Below are 15,632 nucleotides of genomic sequence, written 5' to 3'. Positions count from 1 at the left end.
GTAAAGTACAAGAATAATACACTACAGTCTCCATGTTCTTTGCACACTTGCTATTTAACTATTGTGAGGTATATTTTCACTGTCACTGGCAGCTGTTCTAGTCCGTTTATGCTCTTCTGCAAAATAATGGTGTTGCTTTCATTACAGATAACACTGGATGTATTGGTTGAAATGGGACACAAAGAATTGAAAGAGATTGGAATTAATGCGTATGGCCATAGGCATAAAATCATTAAAGGAGTTGAAAGACTCATTTCTGGACAGCAAGGTATATACTGGTTTCAAATTATTATGTAACACTGCCTATATAGAATCCATTTTTATAAATGCTTTGGATTATTCTGGGTTGTATCTCATTAAAAAGAATTTATAATAAAACTTGTCCTAGAAAACAGCACTTCAAATTATAAGAATGTCTTCCGACTTGAAACATAAGCACTTATTTGTGCTGTGAATCTTGCCTTTCAGTTCTTTATTTTTTTTTTCTTTGTGATCACTATTTTGTGTTTACTTAGGTACTAAGATCTAGTGCAAAATGATTGTAAGCTTTTTGAGGTAGGGTGTATTTATCTTCATTGGAGCACTCGGGAGAGCAGAGCACCTTCTCTGTTGTTGGGTTAGGGCCTGTTACATACTGTTCCATTGGGTTCTGCAAAAGAATACTGTGTTTGCTCTCTCAGAAAGCCAGCTGAAATTCTTATATATACTTTTCTTTAAAAATACAGTTGGTGTGCTTCCAGTGAACCAAAATTAACATAATTACTTTGTTTAACAGCTTCAGTTTGTATTGATGTTTATGCTAAAACCTCTTTATTTGTGCAGCACTGTTGATAGCCCAATCCTGGGAATAATGTGCTTCGTTTAAATATGGCTGCGTAAGAGACAAAAAAGAACCCAAACCTTTGTTTCCTCCTTGTCTCACTGAAACATCACTTGCTATTGTTTTGCTGTGTTTCATAGAAATTGAAGAAACGAGTTAGAATTGGTAGGATTTTTTTCCCTCTTGAGACATCATCTGTGAATTTTCATTATAAAATCTGCACTCCATAGTAATGAGAGTCACTATCCCAAGCTCTAAATTTGTTTTGCTCCTTAAAACAGTATTAACCAACCCTTAAGATAATCCTTCTTCTAGTAATGAAGTATTTAAGCAAATCTTCGTAATTTTCTTGTAATTGTCAGATAGTTTTTGTCAGATTCATTGAGTATTTTGGATAGAAGTTACTTTTAAGGTGTCATTTCAGCCTCATGTCCTGTTTGAGTACAAAGTTTACACAACCAGTAATCATACACTGGTTTTGCCTTCCAAGTAGGACTGATATATTTTTGAGCATATGTATATCTGTACATATTTTAGTGTCTGTATATAGACAAAATGTCAAACATTCCTTCGCCACTCCCACCCCCATTCTTTCTAGACTCTTGCTGTCTTGCCATAAAAGGCCTGACACTTTCATTTGTAACATTAACCACAGGCCTAAGTACTTAAACAGAATATTCCAGCAACTCAATATTTTTTTTTTCTAGGCTGTGCTTTTGGGGCATGAACGATTGTTGTCGTTCAGTTGTTTTGTCAATTTTCTATACACTATTCCAGTTGCACACTGCTAATGTGAGGCTCCTGACTGTGGATGAATCTGTAATTTCCCTTTTCCACACATTATTCCTTTCTAGAGAGATTATGACAGACCCCGTATCTGGTTAGACCCCAAATGCTCTGGTTAGGACCCAGTATCTAACTCTGCTAGTTGTCTGGGAAGGCCATGGGCAAAGAGACACCTGATGTACCCTGGCTTTGTATTCTTATGTCCGGTAACTACATTACCATTACTTGCCAGTTGTGATTGAAGTCTGTCTATATGTAAATTGACAATGGATTCTGCATAAAATTCCAAATTTTGGGGGGGCATATTTGTTATGATATTGGGCTGAGGCCTTTTAGGTGCACAATCTTAGTTCTTCTGTCTGCTCTTTCTGCATGATCCGTGGGAAGATTAATCCTACTGAATTAGCACTTCAAGTCAATTCTCTTGTTCATGATGCCATCGCCATCAGTAGTCACGGACTCTGTACAGGGACGGGTTGCTCACTGTTTCACTGCCTAGAGTTGAATGAACCCTTAAGTAAGCAACTGCTTACATGTAGTTTCCCTGCCATGTACATTAACATACTGAGCTAAACACAAATGGGTTCGTGTGTCTGAAAGGTTTATTCTTGTTGAGAGAGTGATTGATCAGTAACCACAGATCAATGGAAATGATTGCTGTTGATCTGCATCCAGACCCAGCTGCTGTACTTCTCATTGCGTTTATAGTGTGTGCATGGTAACATATAGGTAGAGGCTCTAAACCGAGATGCTGAAAAAATTTGTTTGAAACTAACAAAATGATTGGAGGGATTGCACTATGACATCCACAAAAATGTATGAGGCTGATGGAAGGCAATTATAGTCATTGGTAATCTCTGCCTTCCTTAGCAGCCAATCTCTTCATTCTGTAAATTGAGTTTTGAGAAAATAGTCCCTTTAAAAAGAAGAATGTTGCTGGTTATCATTCCAAATCAGCAGTCTTAAAGCAATTTCTGAAACTGTTGTCTTTTGTTACATTCACAGGACTTAACCCGTATCTGACTCTAAATACTTCTGGTAGCGGAACTATTCTCATAGATCTTTCCACTGAAGATAAGGAATTTCAATCAGTAGAAGAAGAGGTATGCCTTTCCTTGTACTATCTCAGTATTGTTATTTCTACTAAAGAAGTAGATAAAGTAGCATTGCTAGACAATTTAACAGTGCAATAAGCATCTCTAAGCCTAAGAAAAACTTGCATAAGGGTAGTTCAGGTTTCCAACTTCGACTGCACCGCTTATAATCTGTGCTCATAATGTCCATAACTTTTTTCTTACCCATGTTATTACTGGTTGTAGTATTTTTAAAACCTCTACTATAGAAAACCTCTTTGATATAACATATAAATTCTATACTGCCAATGTCCTGTCTGTTACACACAGCTTTAAGTCACTTCCTTCCAAAGTGTCATAACCACACAATAAAATTCTGAAGAAACAATACTCTAAATAGATTAGGTTGGGTTTTTTTAAAAAAAAAATAATCATTAAACATGTTCATGTGCATCCACAAAATCTGGCATATAATTATTGCCTAAAAAGTTCTTGCGTTGTTTTGGGGTTTTTTTTAGACAGAATTAGTTCTTTTGATTATTTGTCTGTGTAAAGGATATCTGTTTTGAATGTGGTCTGAAACAAACTGATCCTCCTTAAAATTCTCAATCTGCAGATGCAGAGTACTGTCCGAGAGCATAGAGATGGAGGACATGCTGGCGGAGTATTCAATAGATACAACATCTTAAAGGTAGCTGCTGCATTTGTGTGGTCAGTGGTTACACCTTACAAGAGTTTTGGCTGAAAAGAAAATGTCCATAAGATGTTCTATGTTTGTTTGTTGAGTTCCATAGTGTGATAAGACATGCCATTCTGAGACACGCACAGGATAAAGATCATCTTCCAGGGAAATTCAGAGAGTAAGATTATAGGGAAACACTGCTTATGGGTTAAGAGTCATTAAGAAATTTTATGAGACATTGACATAGAAGGACCTCACAGAAAACTGCAAAACATATGAAGAAAAAGACGGAAGGTTTTCTAGGAAACAAAAGAAGGGTTTCCGTTGAGGGAACGGCAGGGAAAAACAGAAAACAGCAAGAAGTGAAGGCAAAACTCTTGAAGCCTGTAAGTAAGGGTACTTATTTTGTCTGGATTTAACGCCAAAGAAGCTTAAAACACTAGGCAGTAGACAACCTTGCTTTAAATAATTTAGTGGAATTTTGGTTTCTGTTCATTTTTTTTTTCCCCCTGAAGAAACGGTCATTTTCATTAAAATGGTAGAGACTGATTTTCAAGTAAGTACTTGAAATAAAACTAAGTTTTATTCTGAACTGATGTTACAGTTTTCACAGTAGAATTGATATGCTGTTATCTACACACATAAGGCTTCACCAATGTCCAGCATACCTTTGCAGAGACTACATAAGTTACTTTCTTTTAAAAGTGTTCTAGAAGTCATCGTGGAAGACACTTCTTCATTTACTAGGTGATCTTTTTACTAGTGGTTTGGCATCCAGCTATATTTGGAGTGATACTCAAGTAGAATTGTGACTAAGCCTGCTAAATTTAAACTAGGAGGTATTGCATTGCTCAGCAGATGTTTAAAATTAATTGAGTCTTAATGAAGCATATAATTACGATTAACTTAATTACACTATAACAATCAGCTTCTGCAGGATAAGTTAGAGAATTTGTGTTTCATTGAGTTCTAAGGAAAGTATTCTTGTTTAAGTGGCAGTGTAAGTGTACTGTGGTATAGCCACTATAGGTTAAACATCTGTCAAGTAAAGCAAATAGAAGTTTTCCATTTCAGAGCAGAACTTACATTTTTTGACTTTCAGATTCAGAAAGTGTGCAACAAAAAACTATGGGAAAGATATACTCACAGGAGGAAAGAAGTTTCTGAAGAGAATCATAACCACGCTAATGAAAGGATGCTGTTTCATGGTGAGATATTGAAATGTACCTTATGAACTCATTTCACCATCAACGCTTCATTCGACTAGCTCAAACGAAGTAAATTTTCTTAATGGAAATGGGCTCTAGGTTTCGCATGAGTTTTATTCAACAAATGTTTATATGTGTCACAGTGAGGACATATAACACACTGCATCTTTCTTCTGAAATTTGCATCTCCTTGTTTCTCCCTAAAGGAGACTTCAAAGTTCTAAGAGAAAACATTTTAGCAATTATGAATGGAGATTAAGGGGTGTGCCTCCTCCATGGTTAAGTTACTAATTCTGTTTTACTGGCTGTATGACCAAAATTACTAAGGGTCAAACTTTATTCTGCGATGGGTTGTTTTGGGGTTTAGGGTGAAATTTTTTTTGTTTTCTTTTTTTTCTAATTTGGTAACTTAGTTCTTGGTCATTATTTCAGAAAAGATAGCTTATAATTAGCAAATTAACACCAATTGAAAGCTCTCCTGTGCACAAATACGTAGTTTATCCTGACGAGCAAATTAAGCAAGTTCACGATACATCCTTAACAATGAAAGCTACATACATTGCTGGAAGCAGCAATAACACAATAATGAACTGCTTGCCCAAACTTGTAGATGTCTAAATCCTGTCTTTTGACTGTGGTCTGTACCCCTGTGAGAGGAAATGGCCTCTTAATTGAATGACCTGTCTTTAAAGGAAAGTCTTTTAGGTTAGTTAGATAATAACAAAATTATCCCTGGAACAAAGCAATTTAATGCTTTATGAGTGTTCTGTTTTATTTTTTTGAAGTCTTTAGTTTATATAAATTTTTTTAAACATTAGCATATATCTTTAACCACATATGCCACTTGCGGAAGATGACAAGCAGTTGTCAGATTTTTCTCATTCTCATCTGGAATGTTCTTCTGCTTCATATATGGTTTTATCATCTTTAGCTTTGGATTGTGTTCACTATAATTCCTAACGTAACTCTGAAATGCCATGTGCTCTTTGAACATCTTTTCTCTAAAGGTGCTTTCATATTGATATATACTGTTTTAAAAATCCTTACTAAGAAACCCTGCAGTTTTTGTGAAAATTAATAGGTGTCAGGTGTCTTGAGATGCAGAATCCAACCATTTTGAACAGATTATTCTTTCAGGCTAAATTTTATGACAACTGCAAGTGAATAAATATTGATTGACATTTAACGCTTTGTAAATGCAATCTACTTAGTGTTAGGAAGAACACAAGATTTGTGTAGCAATGCGTTCAATGAATCTTGGTTAGAATGAAGTTCTGCCAAAGGAGTGCAGATTTATAGAGCATTCTCTTGCAGCAGGAGTTGTCTCAGATATTATCTTTTGCAAGTCTGTATTAAAAATGTACAGTTAGCAGCTACGGTCATTTGGAGAATACCCCTAGCAAGATGTCTGTGTAAATCATGTCAGAATTTCTGGAGATTGATTTCCTTGTATGTGTACAAGAAACCCTACAAAAAAAAATGTTGGGAATGGATGATTGAATTGTGACAAATAAAAAAAAATCTGTATGCTGTATTTTCAGAATTGTACTTCCTTTCTTCTAGGCTCCCCGTTTGTGAATGCAATCATTCACAAGGGCTTTGATGAGAGACATGCCTATATAGGCGGTATGTTTGGAGCTGGGATTTATTTTGCTGAAAATTCTTCAAAAAGCAATCAGTATGTGTATGGAATTGGAGGTGGCACTGGATGTCCCATTCACAAAGATAGATCTTGTTATGTTTGCCACAGGTAAGTCATTCAAAAGATCTGATTTTGCCTTTGGGTATTGTGTCATAGACCATCAAGTCATCAGAGTCTCTCTGAAGAAAAGGTTTGCTTGGTAACCAAACCTTCTCAGCACTCTCTATATGCTGGGCCTAATAGAGACTTTCAGAAAACTTTGATATTTAAGCGTTAAAGAACCTTCTTTAACCATCTTCAGTGCATTTAACCAAACCTTTGCCCTTAACTTATTTTAAAAATTAGAGAGTTAGGTAGAGAATGAACAGGATCTGCTAGATGCTTGTGTGAAAGATGCAGCAATATGAGCATTTAGTCCATAGCCTTTTACAGAGAAAGGAGAATATCAGTGATACCCAGATGCTGTATTTCTTCGAGGAGGATGTACTTTGTAACAGTCCACCCCCACGTCACTGCTGCTTCACACACTAAACTATAGATGTGGATTTGTGGAGGCTCTACCACTGATTGAGTTCTTAAATCCATTTTTCTGCAGAACACCTGTTGTTGACACTCTTACTTCATGGAGTTAGTTGGGGTAGTGGCCATCGTTTCAACCAGGAGACTTATTTTGTGTGCTTGCGGGCATACTGTTTTGCATTGGTATCACAGGGATAAGGTTGTTTTTCCCGCTTCCTTCCTTCCAGTCTCTGCCCCTTTTCATATTGCTTACTCTTTCCTGGTGCTCTCAAATAAAGAGAATAATCTTCTAGAGTTATAGAAGATGTCAGAGTCTTTCCATGCTTTCTAAAGTTTTGAGTAAGATGGGTTTTTTTGATTTGTCTTGTGTGAAGAGTTAGAAAAGCAAAAGTTTTGGCTAAACAAAATGGTACTAACATTGATCTACAAAAATAATGCTTGTATGAGGTATTCTGTGTTGACCTAGAGTTTGCACTTGGTGTTGATGTTGATTTGTTTGTTAGATACAAATCTAGTGTTAGAACACAAGTGAATTATGTTGTCGGTATGAGTGATGGGGGTCACAATCAGAAAACTTTTAAAAAAAAAACAAAATACAAAATAAAGGTGGAAAGGTAGTGACAGTCTCTGAGTCTATTGTTAAGCATACAGTTTCCAGTAATTAAGATCAAAATTTTTCGTTGTTATTACCAACCCTTCCCTCAGGCTCACAAGCTTTTCCAAAGGGAGCGTAACTTTTGCCCTTTATAACAGAACCTCTGAATTTTCTGAACTACAGAGAGTGACTAAAGTGGCTTTAAAGTTCCACTGTTCCCCACAAGTAAACATTTCAAAATACAAAGATAGTCTTTTTGGCTGTCTTCACAAGTATTTTGTGTTCATGTTCCTTTTTCCCTTTTAACACAGGCAATTGCTGTTTTGCCGCGTGACACTGGGCAAGTCTTTCCTGCAGTTCAGTGCTATGAAAATGGCTCATTCTCCCCCAGGACATCACTCGGTTACTGGGCGACCCAGTGTAAATGGCTTGGCATTGGCAGAATATGTCATTTACAGAGGGGAGCAGGTAAACAGCTTTTTGGTTTGGTTTTTCAGACTTGTGGTTTTTTTAAAAGCATGCAATGTGTTGGGGGTTTTTTCCCTGACCTTCGAGGTGCTAGGACTTGCTTTTGGCATAAAACAAACTCCAGTTGTGGTTGCAGGTGAAAGGATCCATGTTTCCTGAATGCTCCAGGCATTTTACCTTTGACCTTTTGCCGTTTTTCTTTGTCTTTTTTTACCCTCTCTAGCAAACATTCAGGATTTATCCAGAAAATCATAACAAAGAATGTGTGTGTCACTCTTTCAGGCTTATCCAGAATACTTGATTACTTACCAGATTATGAAACCTGAAGCCACCACTGAAGCTTAAGACAAATTACTTGTGGGAAACCATCAGACTTTTGATGCGAAGATACCAATGGCTGCCATCCTGAAAATTGCAACGAGTTGTTGAAAAACTTTCATCCACAGGTGGTGTGGTAACAAATGTGAACAAAATATACCATTTTTTGACTTGATAAAGCTTTAATAATGTACAGTATGTTTTTCTAAAATTTCAGAAATGTCCTCTTTTTCAGCACTTTAACAGATACCATTCCAGGAATAAACTGGGGTTTGGCTGTACTAAATTATAAGCAAAAATTAACTTGAAAAAATGGTTTTATACAATACTGCATTGAAATTTAGCAGAAATTGTAATGCTCTATACAGGAACTCACTTTACTAATATTGTGTTCTTTAAAACACTACATTTACACTGAAAATGTTTTCATTTGTAAAACTGTAAATAAGAGCTTTTGTACTAGCCTGGTATTTATTTACATTGCTTTGTAATATAAGTGTTTTAGAACTGCAACCTTGTACAAAATGTTTTTTCCCCAGATGTTGGTTTGTTCATCTGTGTTTTCTCATGCACGATAGATTTGAAAAGTCAGGTTTTTTTCAGGGTTTATCACTTATTTGTGAGGGAGAAAGCAAATTTTATCTGAAGAAGTTTAGAAATATCCGATTTTAGATTGAATACGCAAATTTTTTTCTGTATTTTTATTTATGAAATATACATTCCTGAGAATGATGGGATATGAAAATAGAGTGTTCCAGCTGAATACTGAAGTGTTTTTCCACCTACTTCCTAGAGTTGCATTTTATTTCTGTAAAATGTCTTCTGAAGTTTTTTATTTAACTATAGGTATAGTTAAACCTGTATCCTCACTTCAAGGCTAGTAGACCTTGCAAGTTACAGTTTCAGTAAATTATTTTCTTTGAATGTAGTTGGAAAATTAACCTCAAGGAGGTCTTTCTTGAGTTCCTCTTGCTTACATTTAAGCCGGGAAGTTAAATAGTTTATTCCTAATATGAGGGCATACAACTTGGCCTCTTTTGTATGCTTATTTTGGTAAATGAATCAACCTGTTGGTGCCCTCAGGATATGAGTATTGCGAGGTGGAAATGTTAACAACCATCCTGTCATCACCTGTGTTTCTTCTGTGTTAACGTTCAAGCTGTAGTTGAAGCAGGTGTGTAGAAGCGTGTTTTGCAGCGCTTTTGGCTGAGCGAAACTGGTCGGGGTGCAAGGATCTGCTCCCTGTGCTCGGCCGGCTGGGCGAGGAGTGCGTGAGCGGGATGAGCAGCTCTTCCACGGCAGCAGCTGCCTTTGGTAGCCCTGGTAAGACCCCTTGGGTGGAGGAAGAGTACGAATGGTACAGCCCCCTGCTCAAGTCTCACTTGGGGTTACTGAATGCACCCATCAGTTCACTCAGCCCTGCTGTAGCTCTCTTGTGTATTCTGCTTCTCTTCCATCTGCAGTTTTTACCTACATATTTCAAAAATATGTAAATACAAATTATAGTTCATTTGGGGTTAAAGTCGTTAGGAGTATATTTTAGTTGTTTTATATTTCTACATGCAGGACGCTGTCCCAGAAGACAATTTGTTTGCAGGGCATGTTATCATACCATGGTTTTAAATGTAGTAACTGGTCAAGATAATGAAATTGTCTTGCTGATGTGGTGGTTATGTGATTATGCTCTATGTAAAAATGTATTGAGCCTTACCCAGTTATGTGGGGAATCTGAATAATAAGATTGCATAACTCTTGCGGAAAGTAATATTGGCTATGAATAAAAAAGGCTTTGATTTTTAGGTACTTTCTCCCAGCATGTTGCCTGTTCCTTAGGTATAGTAATGCTGGAATTGGTGTTCATGCAAAATCTGTTAAGTATGTTTAAAACTTCTTCGTTATTGCTAAAATGCTTCATTCTCTATGAATGATCACTTAATGTCTTGTAAAATATTGTGGTATGATAGCATTTTAAGTGGTACCACAATGTTGGTTTTGTCTGTTTGGGGATTTTTTAGCTATTTTTTTGCATGACATACCTTGCACTCTGAAGATGGAAGCTGTAATGATTTGATAATACTGACTTTTGAGGTGATCCTTTAATCTCTTGTGCAATTAGTTCTGCTTTACTCATCTTGAAGTGTCTTTACATGTACTGTATAACATTCCATATCCATTTAACACTAAATAAATTTAATTCACTTGTTTTTTGGTAGCATGGGAGTAATTACAGCCGTAGTATGTCAACCCATTGTTTTAAATGTAAACACGCACAATACTATAACAAACTACATCATTAGAGGGGAAGTTAATTGCATTAAATAGAAAATCTTTTAGTGTGGATGAAAACCTGTAAATACTGTGGAAATCTGTAGTTTGGTATATAGCTAACAGCTTTAGCTACCAGTCAAAACGTTTTAGCAATACATCTAGAAGTAAGCTTCAATTTATGCATTTAAAACTCCATTATATGGTCCAAAACTGAAAAAGAAAACTGCCTTAAGTTGGTTTTACAAAATGAAGAGTAACCTAAAAATTCTTCCCTTTCTGATAACTGCATAGGTAGCAGTATGGTACATATATGAGCAACAACAAAAGTGTCACTTGTAGTATCACAATAAGTAAATAAATTTAATTTCAGTAGGACCACTTATATGGTAGGTTTCTAAAACCAGACTTGTATAGAAGATTTAAATAGATACGAGCACTAGAGGGCAGAAAAGCAAATGTTTAGTAAGATCAAGGGTGATGAAAATCTTTAAAGTATCTTGGAAGTACAACTTCTAATAAAATTGGTGGAATTTCCAGAAGCAATGTAGGTTGTAAAAAAAAAAAAAAAAAAAAAAAAAAAAAAAAAAAAAAAAAACCAACAAACCAACCTAAAATTTAACTTTCCCTTCTGCATCATTAGTTCTTTAAACACTAAGTTATTAGTTTAAAAACACTGCTGCAACTAAGCAAATTGAAAATGTTTGGGTTGTTTCTTAAAAACTTTACTCATAATTTAGTTCTTAGAAATAAAGAAATAATTTAGCCAGATTCTTCTGTCATACATAACTGAAAAGCTTATCTGTGCAATGCGTGTTCAAGAGGTATGTTGGCACTAATTTTGAATAGAAATAACTGTGTATAAAAGGAGCTGCCCCTGTCTCTTCTACCCTGAACTTGCTCATTGAGCACCAGGCTGTGTGTGTACATATGAGTACACGCACACACTTGCTCACTCTCACTCACTTTATTCACCAGGAAGCTGAGAAAAGCTAAAAAAAGTGAACTTCCCAGCAGACCACCATTGTCAGTGAAGAACATCCTAGGAGCCATTTCCCCTTCTTCTGCCCATCTCCTGAACGTAATGTAATAAAACAGATTTTGGAAACAACAACAGGATTCCACAGGTGTCTTGCCTTCGGCCTTCCAGTAAAAAAAGTGTAAAGGCTTGATTTGTACTCATGGAACGCAACAACACAGCAGAGACTGCTTTCTCACCTTGGGTGCGCTGGAAAACCAGGCTGCCTGAGCTCTGCCCCGCTGCGCTTCTCGGAGCTGTGCTTTTCCCTCACCCGCTGAAGGTGGAGTAGGAGGTGGATGGAGACGGTGTCAGCGAGGGAAGTGCTATAGGCCAGGGTGTGGGGGGAGGCGTGCGCCGCCTCCTGCCCCTCTCCAAGGAAGCATAAGCAGTGGGACTTCTGAGAGTGTCAAGGGCTTTCTTCCCTCTGCCTGCAGCTCACTAGCTGAGAAGAAGCTGCAGGCAGCCACAACAGAATGCAAGATGAAAAAAGCATGTAGATGGCTGGTTTGTAGCTGATGTGTTCTGCCCCAGAAAGGGGCAAGGTTGGTAACTGAGAGAAGACAGACGGGAGGGGAGAGATAATAAAAGAACAACCTGCGAAGAAAGGCAGGCAGGTTCTCCAAGCACTGAAATGTGGCAGTAGGAATAACTAGGATAATTATTGGGAATGGCCAAGATAATCATGGTACATCAACTTCCCAACTTATGTTTGAGTAAAGCCAGCAAACAAGGCTTGATGTGTAGGCATTACAGGGATTTCACACTAGCTTTTCTTGAGAAGGCTACACATGTTTAGGAGAAAGTTGCAGCCAATTCAAAGCATGGACATTAGACCTGGGAAATAACGTGTGCAAGAAAAAGAAGTAGAATTTAAAAACTGAAGGCAAATGGCCTATACGATAGTTCTTAAAAACATTGGTTTTGAAGCATTGATTATCAGAGAGAAGCTGAAAAACCGCAGTACATGGCACAGTGGTAAATTAAAGCATGTCACGTTAAATCATCTACCTGGGTTCTGTCTCGTGGCAGGATGTATACGGGCGGGTGGGGGTGGGGATTTTAATACAGCCAGAAAATTCAAAGAAGGAAGCGGAGGTCAGATCCAGCTCTCCATCTGTCATCTCGATAAAACCGCTGAATTTATTCCGCAGCTCAAGTATGTTTCAGCTGGGGTCTTAACGGGGGCAACGAGGGGCATTGTGGTGGTTTCCTACCTGGTAGGATTGCAGTGTACGCGGTGCCCTTGCACAGCGCACGTGCGGTGACACAGCTACAGGGACGCACACTGGCACAGTTTCTAAGGTAGGACCATTCAGAGTTTTCAAAAGATCATAGTAGTGCTTGCAAACCTTAACATTTAAAATAGATGTAAATTGTTTAAGGAGCAAAAGAAAACGCGCTAGTGCCTAAGAACGTATGATTGAGACTTTTTGTAGTTGTGAAAGCAGCTTCACGTCAGCTGATAGTACCGTTTACAGATCTAGGTTGGTACGTGGGGAGAGCATTAATACTGAATGGTGAAGCTAATAGAAATAGCCTGAGAAGTAGACTTGGAAGTAGTCACTTGTTTCTGCGCTAGCGGTATATGTTGGTTTATGGTTTATGTTGTCTAGCTGCTTTTCAAAAACGTAGCATTTTCCAGCAAGGTATTCAGAAGCTTTATTTCACACCAAGAGATTTATTTGATGTTGTGAGGCAGCGGGCATCCTAGATGACTAGACGGGTATAGAAGCAGAGCTTCTTACTCCCCTGATAAAGAAGCGGGTAAATAAGCGGGTAAATAAGCAGGTAAATAAATTAAGCAAGGAAATAGGATTGACGGGTAGGTAGAACTGAAGTTACACAAACAAAGGGAAAAATGGATTTTATTGCAAAAATGAGTATAAGTAAATCGATTAGCGTATGTAATATTTATGACCCAACTGTGGAGGATATCGTATCTAATAGTTTTTAATCATTGACATAGTCAAAGTGGAAGCTAAGAGCAGTTACATTAAGTACTGTTTTAATTAATGATAGAATTAATTATCAAGCAGCCCAAAAGTATCATCTTTAAATAAATCTGTATATGATGAGCAATGCCTGAGAGATAGTGGTTCCCTATTTGGAAGTATTTTACTGAAGCACTGCAAACCCGCAATAGAATAAATTAGATCTGGGTTGGTATTAAAGGGCTTCATTTTGAATAACAAATATTCATTAGAGCACTTGTTTTCATAAAACAAAGTCTAATTCAGGATTTAGGGAAAGAACTACTTTAGGGAAAGAACCTACTTAGCTGTAGGTTACTAAAGCCTAAAGATTTATAAATAACCAAAACTACATAAATAAAGGGCAGTTTCACAGGTTGCCTAGGCCCAGTAATAACACGAGGCCCCTGAAGCACATAGCACAGAAGGTGTTATTTAATGCAAATATTCTAAATCCAGTAATCAGACAAATAAATAAATCTGACTTCAAAATAAAGGGGCTAATGCTAAAGCTTATTTCAAAAGATTAGGAATGTGAAAATGCACTAGAAGCTGCAAAAACATAGGTTTTAAGAAAGGAAAACGTTCTCCTACTGGGACTAGAGCTCTCTGAACGGAGAGCGGGTGGCACGTTACTGGTAAGGTGGATTTCTAAGGGTGCAGAACAGACCTTGAAGAAAAAGAGGGGGTTAAAAAAAGGAGGGGTGGGGAGATTGACTGAGCGTCTCAGAGGGGTGGCAGATAGGTACACTAACAGAGAAAATCTGGTCAGTGGGATACCGGGAGATCTGAAATAGCCTACACAAAATTAGGATGAAAGGCACTAAGCCTCTGGATAAGGAGACAAAAATAGAAGTGCCGCTCTTAACTGCGGTGAAAAGTCAGTCAGATTGCGGAATTTCTGAAATAAAAAACTTTTAAAGTGAACCTTCTATCCAGCTTCCCGTTTCTATGCGCCACGTAAGCATTTTAAATATCTTTAAAAGCCTCTGAGCATTTGTATAATCAGACTCGGGCTGAGAGGGAGCGGCAGAACCATGAGCTGGTGCTGGCACGTCTCAAGCGATCCTCACTAGTAGCACAGGGCTGACTGGTACCGGGGGGAATTCCAATGGGAACGACCCCTTATGGGTAGGATTGGACAAAAAAAAAAAATACGGAAACTTGCTCTTTTAATGTAATTGTGTATTAGACCATATTCCAAGGCACTTGTTCTGAAATATCGCCTGCTATTAAACGTGCGGTTAATCAATGACACTTTTGGAAACACCTAATAAAAAGAACAGATGTTTGTAAAATACAAGAAAGAAATAATTCAGCTCAGAGGTAATTTCAGACCTGGACCAATTAAAAGGACTGTTTCACACAATGTAAATGGAAAGATTTATTCAGGAACATGCTTAAAACCAGTTTTGAATTGTTTAAAATATGTAAGTACGATGTGTCTGCTGTAAGGAGGTAGTCCAGCAGAAATACTGAAATCATGGCAATAATTTGTAAGAGGTACGAGAACCTTGGACATGTGGCAACTATTAACAGCCAAGGACTCGTACAAGATGGTCCGTTAACAAATAGTTGTGGATTTAGGTATTCCTGCTTTCTGTCTGCTGAGACTTCTCTCCCCGTTCCGAGAAAATGCCAGCTTTTCAGTAAAGGAGTTTAACAAAATGTAAGAGTTAAATATTTCATATATCAAGTTTTGGTTGTGGTTATTTTTTTGAGAAGAAGAAAGAGTAATGATGCGTTGTTGTACAATTAATAGCTTAAACATTAATTGTGTAATAGGGTGCATTGTTATGTATTACAGATGTTTTATTGCAATATCAATAAATAACATATTTTCCTTTTAAAAAAAAAGAAAAAACTTTTAAAAATAATGCTTAATATATTGTCTCCTTCACTGGACTGGTTTTACAGTACAGATTTTGGGGAGTTTGTGGTTCAGCCTCTTTAACCTACTTGAAATACTCCTAAAATAGCGGGTTTGGACTCGCTGACCTGGTTTTAGCATAATGAATTTTCTGGTGTCTGTAAACACTATGAAATCACATGTATTTGCCTTAGAATTCTGTTATTCTCAGAAAAATCAATCAGAACGATGCAGAGTTCTGTGAGAGTCACAATATCCACTGAGAAGCTGAAAGGCATTTTCAGTTCGGACAAAAATGAAGTTTATCCAGCGTGCTTCCAGGTAACTTCACGCAAAAATATCTGCTGTGGCGCCTTAATATACGCCTTGTAAAAGCAAGTTAGATTAATCCCTCG

At 37.3% G+C, this 15,632-nt stretch overlaps 1 protein-coding gene across 1 annotated transcript in view; it reads left to right on the top strand.

The window, feature by feature from the left end:
* The window catches only part of TNKS2 (tankyrase 2), a 32,373-nt gene extending 22,057 nt beyond the window's left edge, over nt 1–10,316 (top strand). Inside the window, exons 21-27 of the mRNA XM_063337852.1 lie at nt 148–268; nt 2,612–2,709; nt 3,296–3,370; nt 4,464–4,569; nt 6,133–6,319; nt 7,637–7,793; nt 8,076–10,316. Of these exons, the coding sequence (XP_063193922.1) occupies nt 148–268; nt 2,612–2,709; nt 3,296–3,370; nt 4,464–4,569; nt 6,133–6,319; nt 7,637–7,793; nt 8,076–8,138 (807 nt within the window). The 3' untranslated portion in view covers nt 8,139–10,316. The remainder of the gene's footprint in view (nt 1–147; nt 269–2,611; nt 2,710–3,295; nt 3,371–4,463; nt 4,570–6,132; nt 6,320–7,636; nt 7,794–8,075) is intronic.
* Nucleotides 10,317–15,632: the final 5,316 nt, after the last annotated feature.

Source organism: Chroicocephalus ridibundus, chromosome 6, assembly GCF_963924245.1.
Source record: "Chroicocephalus ridibundus chromosome 6, bChrRid1.1, whole genome shotgun sequence".
Taxonomy (NCBI): Eukaryota; Metazoa; Chordata; class Aves; order Charadriiformes; family Laridae; genus Chroicocephalus; species Chroicocephalus ridibundus.
Note: the sequence above shows the minus strand (reverse complement) of the source record. Positions and strands in the feature narration are given on the sequence as shown.